This window comes from Sinocyclocheilus grahami, unplaced genomic scaffold, assembly GCF_001515645.1.
Source record: "Sinocyclocheilus grahami isolate Dianchi unplaced genomic scaffold, SAMN03320097.WGS_v1.1 scaffold391.1, whole genome shotgun sequence".
Classification (NCBI taxonomy): Eukaryota; Metazoa; Chordata; class Actinopteri; order Cypriniformes; family Cyprinidae; genus Sinocyclocheilus; species Sinocyclocheilus grahami.
Genome location: NW_015505570.1, coordinates 216,347 through 241,547, shown reverse-complemented (window position 1 = coordinate 241,547; position 25,201 = coordinate 216,347). Strand labels below are relative to the sequence as shown.

The window sequence follows — 25,201 nt, the reverse complement described above, 5'->3', positions numbered from 1 at the left end:
TCAAGTGCCACTATTATCCACAAAATCCAATCAACTATATTTGATTTATTACATATATGCTTTTAATAATAATTATGGAAGAAATCTTGTACCTGGTACATTTAACTGATGTCATTCAAGTGCTCACCTCTTATTAGCTGAAAAACAGCAGTTAACCCTAACATGAGCTACTGCATCTGTAGTTATCCCATTTCTGAACTAGTGATGGGTCAATCATGAATGATTTGTTTTGAGTCTTCATATTTTGAAGAATATGATCAAAGTTTGCTTAAGTAGACGTGTTGTGGAACTCGTACTTAATGTGATAACATCTAGGTTATTGGGGGTGCCACAAGGCTCAGTGCTTGAACCTATGCTTTTCTTGATATACACAACCTCATTGGGCACTATCATAAAAGCTACTTCTATTATGACTTCTACACAGATGATACACAGTTTTAAAAGTGAAAGTGATGTGACGTAGCCAAGTGTGGTGTCCCATATACTCAGAATTTGTGCTCTGCATTTAACCCATCCAAGTGCACACACACACACACACACACACAAGCTATTTGGTAGCTTAGCCTAAAATGAAACTATGCTAAGTCGTGTTAGCTTAGCTGCTTCATGGTTTGTTTACAACATGGTGTTTTGTGCTATGTGAAGTTAGCACTTCCTGTGACAAGTTGTTGTAACGGTAACCAATGCATGCCAGTGTAATTAACGCAGTTTAATGTCTGTCTATGTTAAACAGTCATAGTTTTAGAACGTGGTGCTTTCAACCTTCAAGACTTGTTGCATTACATTAGCACTTCGGTGAGTGCTTCTCTAATGCAAACAAAATTAGTGTGTCAGATTGGTCGAGACGCTACATAAACCAAAAGGAAACTAACTTAATTCAAGTATAACCCTTTAAGAGAACAGTAAAAATCACTATACCTGTTATTGGGTAAAATAAGCATTTATTTACACAAGTACTTACATGTCCTTGTTTGTATCACATACATCTCCCACCAAATCGTTGTCCATATCTGACTGCAAAAACAGTAAAATATGGAAATGAATCATTGAATTCATATTTGAAAAGCAGGGTGGCTAGAGTACCTGTCTCTTTGCCTTCACTGACTCAAGTGCCACTATTATCCACAAAATCCAATCAACTATATTTGATATATTACATATATGCTTTTAATAATAATTATGGAAGAAATCTTGTACTTGGTACATTTAACTGTCATTCAAGTGCTCACCTCTTATTAGCTGAAAAACAGCAGTTAACCCTAACATGAGCTACTGCATCTGTAGTTATCCCATTTCTGAACTAGTGATGGGTCAATCATGAATGATTTGTTTTGAGTCTTCATATTTTGAAGAATATGATCAAAGTTTGCTTAAGTAGACGTGTTGTGGAACTCGTACTTATTGTGATAACATCTGGGTTATTGGGGGTGCCACAAGGTTCAGTGCTTGAACCTATGCTTTTCTTGATATACACAACCTCATTGGGCACTATCATAAAAGCTACTTCTATTATGACTTCTACACAGATGATACACAGTTTTAAAAGTGAAAGTGATGTGACGTAGCCAAGTGTGGTGTCCCATATACTCAGAATTTGTGCTCTGCATTTAACCCATCCAAGTGCACACACACACACACACACACACTGTGAACAAACACCTGGAGCAGTGGGCAGCCATTTTTGCTGCGACGCTCGGGGAGCAGTTGGAGGTTCAGTGCCTTGCTCAAGGGTCTCATCTCAGTTGTGGTGTTGAGGGTGGAAGAGAGCACTGGTCATTCACTCCCCCCACCTACAATCCCTTCCGGTACCGAGACAACCCTACCTGCAATGGATCGTTGACCTCAGGACAGCTGTCACAGGCATCGCCCACACCATCTCCATCTCGGTCAGTCTGCATGGGATTGGGTATCTTAGGACAGTTATCCAACACGTTAGGGATGCCTGTAAAAAAATCAAGTGGTGAGAACAAATAATGTGGTACAATGCCGTAAAACCACAGAACAGTTAAAAGTGAATGGGACTGACCATCTCCATCAATATCATTGTCACAGATGTCTCCCTTGCCATTGCCATCAGTATCAAGCTGATCTCCATTGGGAACGTTTGGGCAGTTATCACAAGCATCGCCATAGGAGTCTGTGTCAGAGTTCTGCTGGTCCTTATTAGGCACCAGACGACAGTTGTCCTGGATACATGCAAAATTAATATAGCTACTGCTTAGAATCTGCCCCATAGACAATTAATTTCTAAATAATAAAAAAATAATTTTCAAGTACACCAGCCCAGGTGTAAACAGTTTGGCATTGAATGCTTGTTCAAATATTTTTACAATTCTTCACCACTTGATCAGTAACCTCAACATTTTTAATTCCATCTCCATCTGCATCCTCATCACACTGATCACCAATTCCATCTCCATCTGTGTCCTCTTGCCCAGAGTTTGGGGTATTTGCACAGTTGTCCTGCACAGGGATATTCAAAGTATTATTCAATTTATTATTATTATTATTCAAGGGATAATAAATTGTATATGCATATTATACCAAAATGATTATCCTAACCGAAATTAAAGTATATATGTTTTTGCTGATGGAAAACGGTCATCAGTTAAGCAGAAAACCATTCAAAGGGTTGTAAATAATGAATTGGCTAAAATGGGGCAAATTTAGTAAACAGTCATGCCACTTTTTAATGCATAAAACCTACTTGCAATCCAATGTATTAGGTGCTATTTGGACCGGTATTACGCTGCAACATGCAATTCATTCTTAGTGAATTTCCCTCCTAAAAACTGAGTATGTACCGCTCTGCAGTGTTTGTCGTTGTCAATGCATGGAAGAGGGCCATCTGGGTAACCATCAATGTCTGAATCTGGACCACAAATGTTACCATTACCTGCCCAGCCGATGTTACACTGGAAGACATAAAATGGAGAGAAAGATCAGCTATATGGACAATTCCTGGTTGTTCTTTTTTCAGTTTTTGAAAGAATTTGTTGTCTCAGTTAAGAGCTGCATATGTTTTAAATACAAATGAATGATTTTGCATTCAACATTTCCAGGTTGGAAATTGTCTGGATTTACTATGAAGTTTTTAGAGTTTTTATATTCTCACCACACAGGAAATGTCACTGTTGCGGCCCATCACACAGTGTGCATTCACACCACAGGGCTTATAGCCCAGAGTTTCACACGTCCTGCTTACAAAACAGCCTGCAGTCTGATTACCAACAAATCCTGCTTTACACTGGCCACACTTGAACGATCCCTATGAAAAGAGAGCCTTCCGTTACATTAGTACATTCACATTTCATTGCTTATGGCTGCTATGCAACTTGCCGGTTCTAGTGTTTATTATTTATATGCAAATTTAGACAGTTTACTCACCACTGTATTTATACAGACTGAGTTGGGCACACAGGCACCAAAGTGCTCAGTACATTCATCAATATCAATACAGTCCTGAAAAATAAACAACATTCACAGAGTAAAAGACTATTCACTTCAAAGTAAAATTATGTTGTAATTAGATTGACACATTTTACCTGCTTGAGGCTCTTGGCAAACTCAAAACCCACCCCCCCGAGTGTTGGACCGGTGAATCCTATGGGACAGGACTCACAGGTGAAGCCTTTAGCTGTGTTCACACACAACTCTGCAGAGAAACAGGGCTGAGCGGTACACTATGACAAAGACAGATATTGAGAGAGAAAAGGAAAATTGTATTGAATTGTTTTAAATGTACACTTGTAGCGTACTTCAAATATAATATTAATGAAATAAAAGGCTACTTACAGAGAACTTACAGAGATTACACTTTTATGTTTCTTAACACATCTAAAAAGTGCACTTTGTAATAATGTCAAATTAAGTTTTACTGTTGTAAATACAGTTTTTATCTGTTGTCGTGATTTAAAGAAATACACTTATTTTGATGTGTTGACTAACATACTAAAGCACACGTAAAGTACTTTTTTAAAGTAATTTTAATGGTTATATTCAATATTACATTTATAGTTATATTTTAAACATACTAAATTGCACCTTCATTGTTACAAATGTGTAATTACAAGCATATTTAAATGCATGAAATACAATTACTATAAAATACATTAAAGTATATTTTGGTTTTTCATAAATGCTTGTCAGTACATTCAGCAGTGCACTTTAACCATATTTCAAAGAAAATAGAAATAATTATGAAATTACATATAAAGATGTACTTAAGTCCTAATTAAGTGGATCAAAAAAGCACTCAGCTAATTGCATTTATTATAATATAGTATAATTCAATTGCAATTAACAGGCAATACAGTGTCTAAACACATTACACTCAATTTGCATACAAGTATATTCTTTTAAAGTTCATTATTTCATTATTTAATTAATAAGTACTCATTTTAAAAGTATGCTTAAAGGGTTAGTTCACCCAAAAATAAAAATTAGCTTGTTATTTACTCCCCCTCAAGCCATCCTAGGTGTATATGACTTTCTTCTTTCAGACGAATCCAATTGGAGTTATATTAAAAAATGTCCAGGCTAACCCATGCTTTATAATGGGAGTGGATGGTAGCCCAAAATTTGAAGTCGAAAAAACTGCACCCATCCATTATAAAAGAAGTCCACACGGCTCCGGGGGGTTAATAACGGCCTTCTGAAGCGACGCAATGCATTTGTATATAACTTTATAAACCTTTATCCCTAGCTTCCGCTAACTGCCATACGCGCATTCACGAGAGTGGCGTACAGCGGATGACGTAAGACGTAGGCAAATGCAATGACGAACGCGGAAGTGACGAACGTGGAAGCGCAGAGGAGAGAGCGAAACAAAACACCGGTCACGAATTAGTAGTACAAAACGAGGATTTGTAAAGAAAAATGTCGGAGGATTTCAATATAAGCCAAGAGGAGACTGGTTTTCCTTTGCTGTAAACAAAACTTGTTTCTCGCGAGACTAGCGTATTCTCACCGGAGCTTATGCTACGCCTATGTCTTACGTCGTCTGCTGGACGCCACTCTCTCGTGAACGCACGTACAACAGTTAGCGGAAGCTAGGGATTAAGGTTTATAAAGTTGTAAATATGGATATTTTTCTTACACAAACGCATCGCGTCGCTTCAGAAGCCCTTTATTTACCCCCCGGAGCCATGTGGAATTCTTTTATGATGGATGGGTGCAATTTTTTTTTACTTCAAATTTTGGGCTACCATCCACTCCCATTATAAAGCATGGATTAGCCTGGGCACTATTTAATATAACTCCGATTGTATTCGTCTGAAAGAAGAATGTCATATACACTAGAGACCTGCACGGGACGGATTTTTCCGTCCCGCTCCCGCAAGATTCTGTCCCACGCCCGCCCGCTCCTGCAGAAATATATCTTATCTGGTCCCACTCCTGCCCATGACATTCATGTTTTGTCCCGCTCCCGCCCGCAAAAGCCTGCATAAAAGTAATCTATATAGATTTTTTTCAGTACATCGAATAAATTTACATGAAATGGTTCTGTAACATCTCCTAAGCTCCACAACATCCCAGCATAAACACTCCAGATAAAATATTTGTTATTTAGGCTAAGCATCAACATTCACAATCACCACTGCTATTTTTAACAGAAAAGCAAGCATAGGCAAGCATCGGCAGAGTGCGAGCAGCGCGCTTCCTTTATTATCACTAAAAGCTGACATCTCAGTTAATCGCGATCTCATAAAGCTTTGTTATAACACAATAAATATATGCACAATGAATCTTTCACAGTGTCTACACTTTGTGTGTTAAAATGAGAGGATTCGTGAGCACGCAATTTCAGCACTGCAGTGAGATTCTAACTTAATCACCTCTGATTGGCCATTGCGTTCCAGAAATCAACAGCTGAGTCTGTGATTGGCTACATTGCGCAACCCTTTAAACACGTGTTATAAACAGAAACTATGCCTAGCTTGCGCATGTCATTAATTTTAATGTTAATATTAGTTGTACTTTTTGATTTTGTGCAACAGATAAATAACAATTTATATGTTTTAGACACTTTGTGTTTAGATAATTTATATTTTGCGGGAGTCCCGCAAATCATTTTATTCTCCCGCACACACACGAGTCTCTTCCCGCCCGCACCCGCTCTCGCCCATCAAGAGTTGTCCCGCGCCGCACCCTGTTACTCCCGTGGGAGTGCAGGTCTCTAATATACACCTAGGATGGCTTGAGGGTGAGTAAATCATGGGGTAATTTTCATTTTTGGGTGAACTATCCCTTTAAGTGGAATTATTTTTCACAGGGGCATGACTCAGGTAATAAAATTTGTATTTTTTTGCCTTAGCAAACACGAATAATAATATTAATAATAATGATAATATGCAATCTGAAGGAACCTCGTCGATGTCCTGGCAGTGTGTTCCATTTCCAGTCATGCCCTCTGGACAGGGGCCACACTGATATCCTGGGAACATCATGCTCTCCATGCAGCTCACGCCATTATAGCAGGGGTTAGGATGACATCGGGACTGAGGCTCATGGAATCCTGATAAACAGAGAGACACACATACAGATTAACCTCTATACCACAACAATCTTCAGACATGTTTACCAAAACCTGGTCTGCCATCTCCTGTCCAAGCTCTTTCTCCATCCCTTACCACACACTTGACATTCAAGAATGGTGTTTCTGATGAGAGACATCTCTTTTGTCTGAAAACACATCAAAGTAGAAAGAATTTAATTTGATAAAATGCACGGTCCCAATTAGAAACAGAAGTCTGTAATAAAATATGTCCTCCAATCCAAGTGTAATATGCAGAGACAGCTATGGTTAAGTGATTTGTAGACTGGCTTTGTGAAAACTATTCCTGTGAGCCACATAATCTCATATTCAGTTATAGAGCTTCTGAAGACATCCAAGCCAGTTCCTTCATTCGTCCTCATTCATTCATTCCTCTATGGCTTTCTCTTACCTGTTCTCTGATATCCTCTCTCAGCTCTCCCATGATCTGGTTAAAGATGATCAGCTGTCCAATCAGAGCTTTGGTGTGATCACCTGGCCATATCAGAGGCTCTTTTTATTATTATCACAGAGAGCATTACAGGCATGAAAATAATTCAATTGTGATAGTACATTCACATATGATTGAATCTGTGATGATATTTACCGAGGATTGCATTAATGTCACTGCCTACTGTAAAGAAACAACAGTCACATTTGATCAAATGTTTCTAGTTCAAAAACAAATGTATATATTTATACTACTGATCAAAAGTTTGGGGTTGGTAAGATGTTAAGTGTTTTTGAAAGAAGTCATGCTTACCAAGGTGGCATTTATTTGATTAAAAATACTGTAAAAAAAAAATATATATATATATATATATTGTTGCAATTTGAAATAGCTGTTTTCTATTTTAATATATTGTAAAATTTAATTTATTGCTGTGATCAAAGCTGAATTTTCAGCATCATTACTCCAGTCTTCAGTGTCACGTCATCCTTCAGAAATCATCCTAATATGCTGATTTGCTGCTCAACAAACATTTATTATTATTATGTTGAAAGCAGTTGTTGTGCTGCTTCATATTTTTGTGGAAACTGTGGCACATTTTTTGATAAACAGAAAGTTCAAAAGAACATTATTAATTTGAAATTGAAATATTTTGCAACATTATAAATGTATGTATCTTTTGACCAATTTAAGCATCCTTGCTTAATAAAAGTATTACAAAATCTTACAGACCCCAAACTTTTGAATGGTAGTGTGTATCACATTCTCTACATTTCAAGATATTCATCATTTCATTCATTCAAAATTCATGAATTGATTGAAGGACTAATATCTGTGGTATTTATTCATTGTCACAAGAGGGCAGTATGATGACATGGCAATGTTTAGAATGGAATACTATACTGTGCAGAATGTAATTTTTTTTAATACAGTATGTGAAAAACATTACAAGTTCCTCTTATGCTGTAAGAATAGTGCTTACCTGCATTGTTGATAGTTGAATCTCCTTTGAATGGACAGTCAATGAGGAGACCAGCTGTTGCTAAAGAGCCTCCGAGAGCCAGTTTAACAGACTCTACTGAGCCCTAAAGCATATACATATATGAAACAAACATTTATATGTTTTGTTATCCCTCTTCTTGCACACTTCACTGTTTAACACACTGATCATCACTCCTGTGTAAATTTACATCTGTTGCTCAAACAGAGAGTGTGTTTTCAGTCAGGTCTCAATGCAAAAGCAGACATTCATGGTCTGTTACAACAACAGTTGTACTAAACACATTCACTAGGATGTCTGCCCAACTTTGCATATGTATTTAACACAACGATAATTAGTCATTTACATACACTCATACAAAACTCACTATGCAAGGTTATGGGTAGTGGCTAAGGCAGGTGGATTTGACTCAAAAGAGCCCACCTCCGAGTCTCTATGATATTTTGGTCAATTCCACATAACCAAAATTGTCACACATTAAAAAGTACAAAAAGACATTGTAGCATACAGCATAATCCATTTGAATTGTAATCCATATGAGTGGTTTAATCTAAGGCTTCTGAGGAGTATGCATGAATAAAAGTCTAAATTATATCTGTTCATCACATAAAGCGATCTCTTTAGACTTGGATTAAACTGCTCAATGCATATGGATTATGTTTACAAAGTCTTTATAATATCAATGAACATTTTAAGTTTCAGTTGTGTGGACTTTTAATGGAGGGACAGAAATATCTCAGGTTTCACAAAAAAAATATCTTCATTTGTGTTTTTCGTAAAGATGAACAAAGTCTTAAGGGTTTGGAACGATGTGAGGATGAATAAATGACACATTTTCATTTTGGGGTGAACTGTCCCTTAAAATTTTGCTGTACATTTATTTTGATTTACACTGACTGCATGACAAACAATGTTCCTTATTTGTTGACCTAAATTAATCACCTGTATCCTGGCATAAGACTTCTGTCCGGTGCGAACATCCACAGATTCTGCCTTTGATGGAAGCCCGACAAATGAAGGGAGGCCCTGAGCAGAGTCCACCAAACGGCAGTTTACATAAAGCTCTAGGTTTATGTGACTGCGTCTAAGTCCACTCATTCTGAGTATAAGTGATTGGGTGCGTCCCTCAGCGAGGACTGGGTTTTGTAAATTGACAGCATGAGCTTTTCCATCAGAGCGCAAGTATCGCACCAGTACTGAGGAGAGAAAGGAGGTGATCTTTCCAAAGACAGGAATCATAAGCAAAGACTCACTTAAACTACTGAGAACCTACACAGATTGCATTTAGGGAAATGTTTGCAAATAAGACCAAAAAGCATTTAGCCTACATTTGTTGATCTTGCCTACAGCAGCAACCTCCAGGTATTTCTTGTTGTCCTCCTTATCATAGATGCCGAACAAAACGCCGCCGAGTTTGGGTGGCAGCATGAAGGTGGAGGTGATGTACAGATCTCCTACCGTCTGCAGAGCTCCAGACAGACTCTCTATAGCTGCAGCTGTCTGACGTGCATCATGGAGCTCCAATACATTAATCACTGAAAGAGAGGACACATTGTAAGGCTAAGTCACATGCACAGATAACACATGTGCAGTAAGATGAATGTATGATTTTAGGAACGAGAAACGTTTTCAAATGACTTTTTTTCAATTTAGGGGAAATAATAACCCTTACATTTTCAATATATTGTTCAATTTGAAATTCTATGTTCATAGAAACTTTTGACTAGTTGGGACAACTTTTGGAGGATTCTGTTGGACTAACATGGGGTTTTATGTAATTTCATGTAATGTTCTTAGTATTTATGACCAGTGTTGTGGAAAGTTACTTTTAAAAGTAATGCATTACAATATTTCATTACTCCATAAAAAAGTAACTAATTACATTACTTAGTTACTTTTTATGGAAAGTAATGCGTTACGTTACTTTTGCGTTACTTTTTAAATCTGCACAGGGCTTGCTTGTTTGTTTTTAAAATAAAAAAGTTATATTTTTGGCAAATATAAAAGCCTTTTCACACCAAAAGTGAAATGAATAAGCCTCGGGCTGAAGGGAAAGTACATTTACGTCTGTACAGTAGAATGCAGAAGAAGACATTTCAACACACTTCAGCATTAAAAAAAAAGACACACAAATGTTCGTCTAGAGTAATTTGTGCTTATTAGTACGGCTGAACTGGATCATCGAAGGTCAGAAGCAAAGACATTGGTTAATAGAATGGGATTAAATACATAAAGGATATTTGTGTTGTTTAACATTTAATTATTGCAGGTTCGCGTCATATTCTGAGTTGCATTATTTTTATTCATTTTGAGGAATACTGAATCTGTGTTTTTGTTTTTTTGTGAGTGAGATGAATTAATACAAATACTCATATTTGTTTTTGAGCTACAGGAACATCTTCTGATTTCTCTCAGCATGGGGACAGGAGAGCTGTCAGTCAATAAATTGGGGGAAAAAAGTAACTTGCGTTACTTATTTGAAAAAGTAACTCAGATATTCTCTTGTAAATGAAAAAGTAATGCGTTACTTTACTAGTTACTTGAAAAAAGTAATCTGATTACGTAACTGGCGTTACTTGTAATGAGTTACCCCCAACACTGTTTATGACTCCCGCAAACTGGAAACTATGTAGTTACTTTTACAGTGCAAGCCACAAACTAAACTGAAGCTTGCATTATTTCTCCAGATAAAGGACAATTTACATATCGTCTTTTATTTATCTTCTTTATAATTCGTCTGATACGCAAACGCTTGTCATTGGAAGCACATTGACATCATTCAGCCAATTATTTGTTGTGCAAATTATTATTATTATTATTTTAATAATTATGCAAACTGACTCCCGCAAACTGGAAAAAATGTAGTTACTTTTACAGTGCAAGCCACAAACTAAACTGAAGCTTGCATTATTTCTCCAGATAAAGGACATTTTACATATCGTCTTTTATTTCTCTTCTTTATAATTCGTCTGATACGCAAACGCTTGTCATTGGAAGGACACTGACATCATTCAGCCAATTATTTGTTGTGCAAATTATTATTATTATTATTTTAATAATTATGCAAACACTTTGTGCAATAATGTAGAAATTAACTTTTGTTTCTGAACATGCCATAATGACAAAGAAGGACCATTAAAAAAATCTAGGGGGCAAATATTGCCACTTACTAAAAAGTTAGTTTCTGACAATCGTTGTTTTTATGGATAATAGCTTCCATTTGCATGTTATTATCTCAGTGTTTGGGCGCATTGTCTCTGAGCGCTGACTAGGTCGCTGGGGGGAGCATGAAATGAGACAATAAAGGACCATTTGGGTTCGGAATTAACGGTTTAACTGCACAGCTAACTAGACGACCACTTTATATCACCAAGAATGTGAAAGCACTGAACTTACACCATCACTTGTAAGCTAATTGTCACAACCCAAAGGAAGTCCAATGGGGAAAAAAAAAACAAAAAAAAAACAACAACTACAAATCAGAGTTTATATTACATTTTAAGATGTACTGTGTGATTCCAAATAAAAAGCCCACCTTTAAATTCCGACGATTCGGAGAAGTGTCCAAACGCAGCATAAAGGACAAGCAGGCTTGGTACAATTTCCCTCAGTTCCATCCTCCAGCAGATATTGTTTAATAAACCGATTAGAATATAATCCAGTTAAATTCCCGTTTCCCAAAGACACGAGCAGCTCAAAGCGTCCAAGAGCTTCATAACATCACATAAACCCGCTGACCGGTTTGACCTGAGCGGCCCTGAGAGGGTGAGTCTGCGGGTCCTCTGAGACTCTGCAGCGCTCAACACTTTCTGTCCCAGATGAGAAACAGAAGTTGAGCTGCAGGGGGAGAGATAAAGAGCCTTGTCAATCAACTTACAAGTATTTATTGGAGCTCTCTCCCGCTGCGTCTTCATTCCTGCCCTGAGCTCGTCTCAGATTGAATTTCACAGCGCAAATGAAAATATCTTTTGACAGTTTTTGTTTCGGAAAACTACAAATAAATCTACTGAGTTTGGATTTTTGTGAATGAAGCATAGCCTATAGACGACAACCTGAGTACAAAATAAAGCTATGAGAAAGTTTGGATAATTTTGAGGGCGAAATCCGTTGAAGCTCATTTCGCTTGTCTTATTTATTAATTAATTTACTTACTTATTTACTTACCTACTTGTGTTTTAAATTGTTAAATGACATTAAAGGGATAGTTCACTCAAAAATGAAAATTACCCCATGATTTGCTCACCCTCAAGCCATCCTAGGTGTGTATGACTTTCTTCTTTCAGACAAATACAATCTGAGTTATATTTAAAAATCTCCTGGCTCGTCCAAGCTTTATAATGGCAGTGAATGGGTGTTGAGATTCAATAGTCCAATAGAAGTCCAATAAAGTGCGTTCATCCATCATAAAAAGTGCTCCACGCGGCTCCGTGTAAAGGCCTCCTGAAGCGAATCGATGCATTTGTGTAAGAAAAATACCCATATTTAAAACTTGTAATCAGTAATCTCTAGCTTCTACTAACTGTCATATGCACGTTCACGAGAGAGTGGCGTTCCAGCGGATGACGTAGGCGTAGCGTAAGCTCCGTGAGAAGTGGCGAAAGCGGAAGAGAAGCAGAGAGAGCAAAACAAAACACCGGTCAAAACGAGGATTTGTAAAGGAAAATGCCAGAGGACTGTAACATGCCAAGAGGAGACAGACTGGTTTTCCTTTGCTAAACAAAGGAAACTTTGATTGCTTTGCTCCTGTAAACAGAATTTGGTTCTCGCGAGACAAGCACATTCTCGCCGGACCTTACGCTACACTTACATTATCCGCTGGAACGCCACTCTCTCATGTACGCACCTACGACAGTTAGCCGAAGTTAGAGATTACGGTTTATAAAGTTTTAAATATTGATATTTTTCTTACAAAAACGCATCTATTCGCTTCAGGAGGCCTTTATTAACCCCCAGGAGCCGTGTGGAGCACTTTTTATGATGGATGGATGGATGCGCTATATTGGACTTCTTTTGGACTATTGAAAAATAACACCCATTCACTGCCATTATAAAGCTTGGAAGAGCCAGGACATTTTTTAATATACGTAACTCCGATTGTATTTATCTGAAAGAAGAAAGTTATATACACCTAAGGTTGAGGGTGAGCAAACCATGGGGTAATTTTCATTTTTGGGTGAACTATCCCTTTAAGCTTATTTTAATATTTTGTCAATGTTTTGTAGCGTCTACTAAGCGAAACTAAGGGAAACCGTACCTGTTAGCTCACTGTTGCTATGGTTACCTACGCAGCACTAGCTTTTGTTTGGCGCCAAAATACACGCTTTGACTAACTCGTAAATAGGCCATGCGAATGAATGAATGAAAACACAACAACTTATTGATTAGCCTACATGTCAATTAAAACGTTGCAGTATTTTAACAGGGATGTCGCTAGCTAGGAGGCCTAATGCAATAAACTGTACAAGGGGTCCAGAAAACCTAGCAACTGCATTTAAGGACCTTTTATTTTCGGGACGGGGCAAAGGTAACGGTGTGTATATACTTGACTTGACAAATGTGGAAATGACTAAATGTAATTACATTACAAACCTTATCAAATGGATCTGCATATACTGTAATATGGACATATGAACACAGATGTCCTATTAGTCACCACACGTCTAGTTCATCACATTAACTATGCACGTGTTCCACTAAAATCTGCAAAACAGAAGGCCACCAAATAGCTATATATATCTCATTTCATAATTTGAATCCTAACAAACTTGAAATGTGCTCCTTGGAGAGTTATCTTTCTTTAAAACACATGCCACTTAGTTTAAGATTCAACGCAACTTCATAAACATGACAAAAATAGTTTAGTAAAACAGCTCTGCCATCGATTGCTTCAACCAAACTGAGAGTGACCTTGGTTGACCCACCACTGTGGTAGCAATGTTGAGTCTTTCTACTGACATCTGAAACACACTTAAGTTACATACAAGACACAGACATCTCAAAACCCAGGGAAAGTGGGCGGCAGCCATTTTCAACTAAATGTTGAACTTGACGCTACACACACAGCAGCATAATTGGAACAAGTCTACCAAAACAAATTCTGATTAAGATATATATGAAGCTTATAGAACAATAATAAAGTTAAACATACGCAAGCTGTGTAAACAACCCTCTTTATCCTATGATATTGGACACACTGATGACCTGATGTTCTTAATGCTGAAAGAATCCAGAAAAAAAGAAAATGGACTTCAAACTGAAGTTGTTATAACTGTTAAATACGGCTTCAAAGTACACTCATGTTGATTCCTTTTTATTATTTATAGACTAGCAAAATACAGAAGATGAACAGCAGCATTTAAGTTTGAATGCATTGTGCATTTACAGTTGCACCAGTGACTGACAGTAAAAGTGGAAACCTCTTTGAGAAGCAAACAAAATGGACAACCCCAGTGTGCCTTGGGTTTCCGGTGAGAGACTGGGACGGAGAAGCACAGCTGTATAATGGCCACAGACTCTGATGTAAATGCAATGTTTGGCATGAAATAATAAAGTTGTCCTCAGCAGTTCTCAGGAGAGCTTTAAAATCTGGCTGATTTATAAAGCTCTGGGTCTTTTGTCGTCAAAGAGCTCCTAAATTGTTGGTTTAGGATAAGAAGTCTGACAAGTTCACTCTGCGTGATTCCTGCATTGCGTTGGAAACATTAATATAGCTTGACAGTATGTTTAGTCAGCAGGACAGCATATCAGGTCACTGCAACAAATTAATGTAATATTTACACGCTTGTCTAAAAGTGTTGAAGCGTAATGGTGCAGCTGTTAATGTTTCTACCTAATGGTATTCCTAATTTTCAGTCTGTTTCCCCCTTATGAAAATTAGCCATGGTTTTACTACAAATAAAACCAAAAAAACATGTTTTTTGTTGTTAAACCATATGGTAGCCACAAATTAACCATGGTTTTGCTAAACTAACCATAGTTTAACCATAGTATTTGTAGTAAAACTAAATGGTAATCAATCTGCCTAAAAAACATGGTCACTACACTTTTACTATAATAAAATCATGGTTAATTTTTGGAAGGGCCATGATGATGTATATATGATGTATACAAGCATGGATTGCTATGTGAAAAGTAGTACTGATAAAATGGAGCACAGACCAATTTTTTTCATATTAGTTTTTGTCTTTTTAAAGGGGTCCTATTATGCTCTTTTACAAGTCTTGATTTTGTTTTTGGGGTGTACTAGAACAGACTCTCATACTAGGTTGTTCGAAAAACACATTGATTTTCACATATTTTACATTATTACAACACCTCTATCCCCAGTCTGGCATAAATGACTCGAATAGTTCCTGTATCAAATGAAGGCCCGCCTTCTGACATACGAAATGTGCTGTGATTGGTTAGCTGGGCCAGTGTGCGCTGTGATTGGTTAGCTGGGCCAGTGTGCGCTGTGATTGGTTAGCTGGGCCAGTGTGCGCTGTGATTGGTTAGCTGGGCCAGTGTGCGCTGTGATTGGTTAGCTGGGCCAGTGTGCGCTGTGATTGGTTAGCTGGGCCAGTGTGCGCTGTGATTGGTTAGCTGGGCCAGTGTGCGCTGTGATTGGTTAGCTGGGCCAGTGTGCGCTGTGATTGGTTAGCTGGGCCAGTGTGCGCTGTGATTGGTTAGCTGGGCCAGTGTGCGCTGTGATTGGTTAGCTGGGCCAGTGTGCGTTGTGATTGGCAGCACTCGGCGCCTGGTCGGGAAATGTCACTGTATGCGTTGTAGTCCAAATGAGTCGTCCGTTGTAGTTTTTGAAAAGTGATTTCTGTTAAATAAAATATCTCCTTTTGAAGTGGACTTTGAGCTTTGTAACTTTGCAGATCTTTTTTTATGCTCAAACAGCAACATTACAGACTAACTTAAGTTGAAAAAGTGAAAAAGCATAATAGGACCCCTTTAACATTTAAGATAAATGTTACCCAGATGGAGTGGCATGTTTACTTGAATGCAGATCAGAAGATAAAACACAACACTGTGAGACATCTTTTAATGACCTGAAAATCAAGTCAAAATTCCTGCCTGTGCAAGACCTGACAAAATTACAGATCACAACTATTATAGTAACAATTATATTAACAATAATTAAAAGCACCAATATGGGGCTTGCTTGAGGCTACATCAAGTGAGCGATTCTGTTAGAGCGCACACGTGCATGATGGGAGATTATAAAGAACTGAGGTAATAGTGTGTGCAGCTTCACTCTGAATGGCGGGTGAGTGATAATTTGCGCTTGTTGTCCCTTGTGACTCCCATCCCATGCTTCCTTCTCTACTTAGTCCTCATCTTCTTCATCTCCATCATCATGACCTGAGTTCTTCAGCTGTGGCTGCTCACGCTTGATCGTAACCATCCTGGTGAGGATGGCGTAACCCAGCATGGCTCCCACAGCGAATAGAACCGACAGAATCTGGTTACGCCGCATGTGGGGCTCGTTGTCGAAGTCACTGCTATCAGGCTGAACATGAATCTTGCGACCTGGTGCCTCTAAAAAAGGAAAGTATACAGTTTCAGTAAAAAAAGCTTAGGGTTAGTTGAGTCCTCTCTTTATATGAACAAAACTCAGATCCCTTTAAGTGGGCCAAAAAGTAAACAGAATTAAAGGAACCCCATTCACATTAACCCAGGTCAAAAAAGATGGCTCAGATATAATTTTAGTTCATTCAGTTTAGTTTTCATTCACATCAAAGTTTTTTCGAACCACATTAAATTAAATGACCAATACTGTTAATAATTACAATAATAATAATTGCAATTAATGTAAGTATTTTGAATTAAAAGTTGTATTATTAATATTAGATTCTTAATATTTACTATTACTAAGAATAATAATTAAGTTTAGTTTTAAATAACAACAATAGCAATGATAATACGTATATTCAGTTTTAATAATAGCATAAATATATGTTGTTGTTATTCTATATTAAACAAAATGTATTATTATTATAAACAATAATAAATATCAAATAAAATATAAATACAAAACATACATAAAACTTAATTTAACTTAAATTAAGGTTATTATTATTATTTACTGTTAGTTTGAAACAACAGCAGCAACAACAATAACAACATCAACAATTATTATTATTATTATTATAATTACAACAAATAATAATATTGTTTTTTTTTTAATCTAATCTTAAATAATAATAATAATAATAATAATAATAATAACAGTTGTTAATAAAGGATAACTATTAAAAATTAAGTTGTTTTTTTATTATTATTCGTATTATACTCATAATATTTATACCATTACTAAGGTTAATTTGAAAATAATAATGAATAATAAAACTTAAATTAAAGTAATTATTTTGTATTTTTATTTATACTATTACTACTACTACTAATAAAGGAGCAAAATGTTTTTAACGCAGTATAAGACAACAATATGCACCTTGTGCATCAGAGGGGAAGTAGAGTGCTAGGATGTTGGTGCAGTACTGCTGCAGGTTGTTCAGAGAGTTGAGGTGCTGCTGGAGCTTTCCATTAGGCAGTTTGATCTTCAACAGAGGAGCCAGGTGTGCAAACACATATGCATCCAGCGATGAGGGACTGCAAGCACATGAAACATCATGGTCACAGATGCACATTATCTCACACACAAACACGTACATACACAAATTACACACAACCGGTGTCACTTACGAGTCTCCAAAGAAGAACTTCTGTGACCCCAGTCTCTGCGATAGGAGGGTCATACATTCAAATGCATCACGATAAAGCTACAAAACACACAAAGATTAAGTTTAATTTTCCAATAACTGCTTGCAGTATTTTCAAAAAGGACATATGTATCTGTCTTTGCTCATTACTGCCTCTTCCATAGCCTTCCTCTAAACCCACCAAAGCAGTGATAACACAAAGACATGTTGTTATGGCAACAAGTCATCTGACCCAATTCTTGTGTAATGTTCATTGTGTAAACATATGATGGACATCCAGCAGAACAATCCAAGAGTGTCTTTGAAACAAATATAGACCACCAACAGACTGTCAAAAATAAAGTCTACATATAGAAATGGCCCTCTAATGTGTTCTCATGGTTTGAATGTAGCATCTTATATTGACATCATAAACTAAAATAATCTCCTGATGACATATTTGGATTTTGGATAAGCTTTTACTTTAGCATACAGTATACCTTTATTATACTGCCTTGTTAAATAGTGTAAGCATTAAAACAATTAATTTAACTGATTCAATTGTTAACTGGAAATTAGTTATAAATTTGGATTACAGCTATGGATTACAGGTAATAATATTGTAAATAATGTTCAGTTTATTGCACAGACCTCAACATATCATCAGGAGCCACAGGTATTAATTTTGTCTTGCCTGCATATGCTTTTTTGATTCTCAAAGTGACGGTAGGCATTGACTTGCAATTTATGAATCACCAAGGACCATGGTTTCAGCTAAAAATCTTCTTTACTGTTCTACTGAAGAAAACAGTAGACTGTTCTACAGTAGGGGTGTGCGATATTTATTGTACGGTAATATCACAATTGTTGTTTTAACGATGTGTGAGCTGGCATTAGCGAGCATGTATGAGTACTGTTGTACATGCAAAAAACAAACAAAATAAAATCTCGAGAGTTCAAAAGCATTCACTGCGTGATGAAGCCTATGATAATGCAGTTACAAATTCCCCTATAAATCAAGTTATGAAACCAAAAAATATCCCTGTATGGGTGTCACGACTGCCTACTGTGGCGGAGACGAGGAGACGAAGGAGCGTGGAAACCAAGAGGATTAAACATCAAAGGTATTTATTTATTTATGCAAACAACGAGGAACACAAGCAGGATAACACACGCTGACTCGAGGTAAACGATCAATACAGGACAAAGACAGACTGCACAGACTCGAACTTAAATACACAGGGAAACGAGGATGATAACTAGACACACCTGGAACACATTGGAAACAATTAGGACAGGAACAGGAAGGACCAAATATGGGCATAACCACTGGGACACGGAGCACATGGGGAACAAAACACAACACAAGCCTGACAATGGGTTTTTGTTTTTTTATATTTATAAGATATGATATAGTTAAGCAATATCACAGGAGCAAGAATACCATTTTCCCAAATATTAGTGCATTAGTGCGATCGCATATGTTGTATTGATTTTTATACAGCAGTTCAACAAACAAGAAGTTAATATTGCGTGAGTTACATCATAGACACAATATTGTCCGTTGTTCTGTTTCGTCAACGAAAACGGTTCCAAACAAACCAGAGCAGAACATTTGTTAGTTTCAGAGCAGCGATGCAGTGTTTAGTTCCTGAATGAATCTGTTTTTGAACAAATCATTTGAGTTAATGATTCAATGATCCATTCATAAAGACAGTTGCTTGCTTCGTTTCTAAAGGAACCAGACATTTTGAATGAATCGTTTGAATGAATGGTTCAATGAATCACTCATTAAGTCAGGGACTTTTCGCCACCTACTGGTGGCTTTGGTTTCATATTTATTTATACGTGCCAGGCCAAAACTAGTCAAGGTACCAGCACAAAAACACACTCAGCAAAATATTGTTTAATTATCTTTTTTTTCTTTTTTTTTATCCCCCCAAAAATATCAAGATATCTTGTTTTATCAATATCGCACACCCCAACCTACAGTATTTCTTGGATGGTCTGAGGGTGAGTAAATTAACTGCAAATATTCATTTTGGGTGAACTATCTCTGTGTGAACAACAGAACTAAAATCTTCAGTTCTTCTTCTTCCCCGCTCACCTCTTTCTCCAGCTGTTCACCGGGCTCCAGGACTGGGTCTCCCCTCACGAGTCTCAACTTCTCCAGCTGCTGGCCGTGCATGCGGTTGGGTAGCAGGAAGTTGAGAGGGAAGGAGACGTTTTCTGCATACCAGCACTGCGTAACAGCCACATAGTTTTTAGAGTCTATCCACAGTGTGTAGATCTACACAGAAAGAAGGGTTCAGAAACATATGGGGTTTCTCAGAACTCCACTAAGACTGTTAATGTCTTTGTTTTACAGTTTTAAACAAAGGCTGCGCGGCACATCAGTAAACATGACAGATGTTCTTAGGGGGACAATGAAAGATCAAACACCAATATTTGAGTGGTGCCATCATGCAGAGTTCAACACAAGGAGAAACTGTAACATATTTAAATGTGTGTGTATACTGGATGCAATATTACGGCTTTTAATATGTATTATTAAAACAGAGCTACACTATATGGACAAATGTATTTGGTAAAACTGACCATTACACCAACAGGGACTTTAATGACATTGCATTCTAAATACATAGACATTCATGTAGAGTTGTTCCCGACCTTTGCAGCTGTAACAGCTTCCACTCTTCTGGGAAGTTTTTTTTTTTTTTTGTGAAGGCTTCTATGGGATTTTTTGTCCATTCATCCAGTAGATCATATGTGAGGTCAGGCACTGATGACCTGGCTTGCGATCTCAGTTCCAGTTCATCTCAAAGTGTTGGGTGGAGTTAAGGTCAAGGCTTTGTGTGGGCAGTCAAGTTCTTACACACCCAAACTCATCCAACCATGTCTTTATGGACCTTGCTTTGTACACTGGGGCGCTATGGAGATAGAATTGTTGCCTAGCTCAAAAATACATAGATTATGATTTACAGCTAAATGTAGAGATTAAGAGATTAAGAAAAATTAAACATTGACAAATAAATAGAATAAGATCCAAAAATACATCTTAGAGCTTCACAAACATGAATTAAATTCACAAATAAATAAAATGAGATTTGCTAATAAAAAACATTCACAAATATTTTTTGTCACAAACACAACTTTGGTCGGCATTCATTTGTGAATCGCGTCCAGTGCATTTGTAGATCACTGCACGCATTCGTGGATTTTAAAACATTTCTATTCACAAAATGCTGACAAAGCCAAATGCGTGGACTCCACCCACTGTCTACTCAAGACATTCAGATACATAGCAAATAGAGATCATTATAATCAGTGATACTGTCTACACTGGACGAGGCGTGACATGAAGGACAAATCACACATTCAATTTATTTGTGAATTTAATTCCTGTTTTTGAAACTCTTAGATTTATTTGTGGATCTCATTCTATTTATTTGTCAATATGTCTCTTTACATTTATTTGTGGATCATAATCTATTTATTTGGAATTATGCAACAATTCTATCTCCATCGGAACACAGTCATGCTGGAATAGAAAATGTATAACCCTGAACTGTTCCCACAAAGTTGGAAGCATAGCATTGTCCAAAATGTCTTGATATGTTGAAGCATTCATATTTCCCTTTACTGGAAGTAAGGGGCCTATCCCAAACCCTGAAAAACAGCCTCATACCATTATCCCTGCTCCACCCGACTTTACAGTTGACACAATGCAGTCAGGCAGGTTATGTTCTCCTTGCATCAGCCAAACACAGAATTGCTCATCAGACTGCCAAACAGAGAATCAAGATTCGTCACTCCACAGGTTTCCACTGCCCCAGAGTCCAGTGGTGGCGTGTTTTAGACTCCATCCGACGCTTGGCATTGTACTTTGTGATGTGAGCCTTGCATGCAGCTGCTTGGCCATGAAAACCCATTCCATGAAGCTCCACGCTTTCACTTTTTAATAATACCACTTATAGTCGACCACAGAATATCTAGCAGGGACGAAAATGGACTTATTGCAAAGGTAGCATCCGATAGTACCACACTTGAATTCACTGAGCTCTTCAGGGGTGCGTTTCCCAAAAGAAACTATAGTCGCAAGTTCCGTCGTTACCAACATACAGGTGCATCTCAATAAATTAGAATGTCGTGGAAAAGTTTATTTATTTCAGTAATTCAACTCAAATTGTGAAACTTGTGTATTAAATAAATTCAATGCACACAGACTGAAGTAGTTTACTACTTGTGGTTCTTTTAATTGTGATGATTTTGGCTCACATTTAACAAAAACCCACCAATTCACCAAATCTCAACAAATTAGAATACTTCATAAGACCAATAAAAAAAATATTTTTAGTGAATTGTTGGCCTTCTGGAAAGTATGTTCATTTACTGTACATGTACTCAATACTTGGTAGGGGCTCCTTTTGCTTTAATTACTGCCTCAATTCGGCGTGGCATGGAGGTGATCAGTTTGTGGCACTGCTGAGGTGGTATGGAAGCCCAGGTTTCTTTGACAGTGGCCTTCAGCTCATCTGCATTTTTTGGTCTCTTGTTTCTCATTTTCCTCTTGACAATACCCCATAGATTCTCTATGGGGTTCAGGTCTGGTGAGTTTGCTGGCCAGTCAAGCACACCAACACCATGGTCATTTAACCAACTTTTGGTGCTTTTGGCAGTGTGGGCAGGTGCCAAATCCTGCTGGAAAATGAAATCAGCATCTTCAAAAAGCTGGTCAGCAGAAGGAAGCATGAAGTGCTCCAAAATGTATTGGTAAATGGGTGCAGTGACGTTGGTTTTCAAAAAACACAATGGACCAACACCAGCAGATGACATTGCACCCAAAACATCACAGACTGTGGAAACTTAACACTGGACTTCAAGCAACTTGGGCTATGAGCTTCTCCACCCTTCCTCCAGACTCTAGGACCTTGGTTTCCAAATGAAATACAAAACTTGCTCTCATCTGAAAAGAGGACTTTGGACCACTGGGCAACAGTCCAGTTCTTCTTCTCCTTAGCCCAGGTAAGACGCCTCTGACATTCAGGAGTGGCTTAACAAGAGGAATACGACAACTGTAGCCAAATTCCTTGACACGTCTGTGTGTGGTGGCTCTTGATGCCTTGACCCCAGCCTCAGTCCATTCCTTGTGAAGTTCACTCAAATTCTTGAATCGATTTTGCTTGACAATCCTCATAAGGCTGCGGTTCTCTCGGTTGGTTGTGCATCTTTTTCTTCCACACTTTTTCCTTCCACTCAACTTTCTGTTAACATGCTTGGATACAGCACTCTGTGAACAGCCAGCTTCTTTGGCAATGAATGTTTGTGGCTTACCCTCCTTGTGAAGGGTGTCAATGATTGTCTTCTGGACAACTGTCAGATCAGCAGTCTTCCCCATGATTGTGTAGCCTAGTGAACCAAACTGAGAGACCATTTTGAAGGCTCAGGAAACCTTTGCAGGTGTTTTGAGTTGATTAGCTGATTGGCATGTCACCATATTCTAATTTGTTGAGATAGTGAATTGGTGGGTTTTTGTTAAATGTGAGCCAAAATCATCACAAATAAAAATAACCAAAGACTTAAACTACTTCAGTCTGTGTGCATCGAATTTATTTAATACACGAGTTTCACAATTTGAGTTGAATTACTGAAATAAATGAACTTTTCCACGACATTCTAATTTATTGAGATGCACCTGTAGTTCAACGATTCATTATTTCCAAAAACCATGTTTAAACTAAATATTCGCGTAAAACAAATATTCGCAAACAGCATCGCAAACTTACGTAATTGGAACTACAGCTCTGGACCTGTGGTTAGAAGCATATTTTCTTGTTAGTATGATATGTGGACTTCAAGAGATCATGTTCTTGGGCACAATAAGCAAGCTAACATGCAGTACATTCTCTATCTTTCATTCCAGTAAATATATATATGTTTCAATCTATATATTTTTATATAAATGCGTGAGGGAATCCAGGAGTATGACACAAGAGGGAATCCACGATGAATCAAACATCAAATAAAGCAAAATGACAGGTAACCAAAAATAGTATAGTAGTCATCAGGTGCTATTCAATACAGCAACATCTCAGAGATCTTGAATCAATTAACCAGCAGAAGTTATTACACCACCACATGCACGTGACGTCATTAATGCCAGCCCTATATTGTTGAACCAATGCAGCGTTGGGGGAAACGCATTACAAGTAACACAAGTTATGTAATCAGATTACTTTTTTCAAGTAATTAGAAAAATACCGCATTACTTTTAAATTTACAAGAAAATATCTGTTACATCTGAATTTCACAAAAGTAATGTCATGCATTACTTTCCATAAAAAGTAACTAAGTAACACAATTAGTTACTTTTTTATGGAGTACCACAATATTGTAATGCATTACTTTTAGATTTTCCCCAACACATGTGGTTCAAATGACAGAGATGTGACCATGTTTGTGTTGTTACTAGCTAGTTAGATTCCACAACAATGCATCGTACTATGGTAGTTAATCAGCGAGTTACATCGTTGCATGGGAAATGCACCCCAGAACAAACCATTTTTTCACAAATGTTTGTAAACACAGACAGCATGGCTAGGTGCTTGATTTTATATACCGGTGGCAATAAGTCTGAAACGCTTGAATTCAATAATTAAGAGGTGTGCCCCAATAGTTTTGTCCATATAGTGTATTATTGTCTTTGCTGCTCCATCCTCACCAGTGCAGGTAGCAGTTTCTCCTCCAGCAGAGAGACAAAGGCAAGCGTATCTGCACCCTCCTTTGCTGAAAGGTCATAGTCTGCATTATACTTCTGAAATACAACAGACAGTATTTAACGGCAATTGTCAAAAGCACTCATCGCATTTACTCTGAATTGTACTGTGTTGCTGCACTGAAAAAGCAGTGACAATCAAAGCAGCAGCTGCAGTATGACAGCAGTTGTTAATGTAACTGTTAGCAGTGAATGTAACTGACCGTGACATGTTTATACATTACGTGTTTAAACATATCTAAATGTTGAATACAAAGCCAAAAACCCTCTCAAGGATTAAATGGATACACAGAAGAAAGGTTTTAAAGGGGTCATATGATGTTGCTAAAAGGAACATTATTTTGTGTATTTGGTGTAATGAAATGTGTTTATGCGGTTTAAGGTTAAAAAAACACATTATTTTCCACATACTGTACATTATTGTTTCTCCTCTATGCCCCGCCTTTCTGAAACGCATCTATTTTTACAAAACTCATCGGTCTGAAAAAGCGAGGTGTGCTCTGATTGGCCAGCTATCCAGTGCGTTGTGATTGGCCGAATACCTCAAGCGTGTGATGAAAATGTTACGCCCCTACCATATTGTGATGCCCTGTGTCCCGGCCGGAGCGACGAGACAGAAACTTTAAAACCCATTATAAACGAGGCATTCGTTGCATCCAGTGGGGACATAATTATGGATTATAATGACTTATACTGTCTTTTTGCGCATTGCATCGTGCCGCGTAAACATAAAACCATGTCTGCATTTGTGATC

At 37.6% G+C, this 25,201-nt stretch overlaps 2 protein-coding genes across 2 annotated transcripts in view; both read right to left on the bottom strand.

The window, feature by feature from the left end:
* Nucleotides 1–11,714, bottom strand: part of LOC107550190 (thrombospondin-3b-like) — a 21,721-nt gene extending 10,007 nt beyond the window's left edge. Inside the window, exons 1-16 of the mRNA XM_016231429.1 lie at nucleotides 11,522–11,714; nucleotides 9,315–9,521; nucleotides 8,929–9,182; nucleotides 7,969–8,071; nucleotides 7,143–7,169; nucleotides 6,948–7,030; nucleotides 6,633–6,684; nucleotides 6,369–6,517; nucleotides 3,546–3,683; nucleotides 3,388–3,462; nucleotides 3,116–3,268; nucleotides 2,805–2,915; nucleotides 2,356–2,463; nucleotides 2,027–2,186; nucleotides 1,824–1,942; nucleotides 962–1,014 (exon numbers count right to left, since the gene is read on the bottom strand). Coding sequence (XP_016086915.1) covers nucleotides 962–1,014; nucleotides 1,824–1,942; nucleotides 2,027–2,186; nucleotides 2,356–2,463; nucleotides 2,805–2,915; nucleotides 3,116–3,268; nucleotides 3,388–3,462; nucleotides 3,546–3,683; nucleotides 6,369–6,517; nucleotides 6,633–6,684; nucleotides 6,948–7,030; nucleotides 7,143–7,169; nucleotides 7,969–8,071; nucleotides 8,929–9,182; nucleotides 9,315–9,521; nucleotides 11,522–11,603 — 1,874 coding nt within the window. The 5' untranslated portion in view covers nucleotides 11,604–11,714. The remainder of the gene's footprint in view (nucleotides 1–961; nucleotides 1,015–1,823; nucleotides 1,943–2,026; nucleotides 2,187–2,355; nucleotides 2,464–2,804; nucleotides 2,916–3,115; nucleotides 3,269–3,387; nucleotides 3,463–3,545; nucleotides 3,684–6,368; nucleotides 6,518–6,632; nucleotides 6,685–6,947; nucleotides 7,031–7,142; nucleotides 7,170–7,968; nucleotides 8,072–8,928; nucleotides 9,183–9,314; nucleotides 9,522–11,521) is intronic.
* Nucleotides 11,715–15,949: 4,235 nt separating this feature from the next.
* The window catches only part of mtx1b (metaxin 1b), a 16,775-nt gene continuing 7,523 nt past the window's right edge, over nucleotides 15,950–25,201 (bottom strand). Inside the window, exons 4-8 of the mRNA XM_016231434.1 lie at nucleotides 24,394–24,486; nucleotides 19,780–19,962; nucleotides 17,677–17,753; nucleotides 17,426–17,583; nucleotides 15,950–16,512 (exon numbers count right to left, since the gene is read on the bottom strand). Coding sequence (XP_016086920.1) covers nucleotides 16,301–16,512; nucleotides 17,426–17,583; nucleotides 17,677–17,753; nucleotides 19,780–19,962; nucleotides 24,394–24,486 — 723 coding nt within the window. The 3' untranslated portion in view covers nucleotides 15,950–16,300. The remainder of the gene's footprint in view (nucleotides 16,513–17,425; nucleotides 17,584–17,676; nucleotides 17,754–19,779; nucleotides 19,963–24,393; nucleotides 24,487–25,201) is intronic.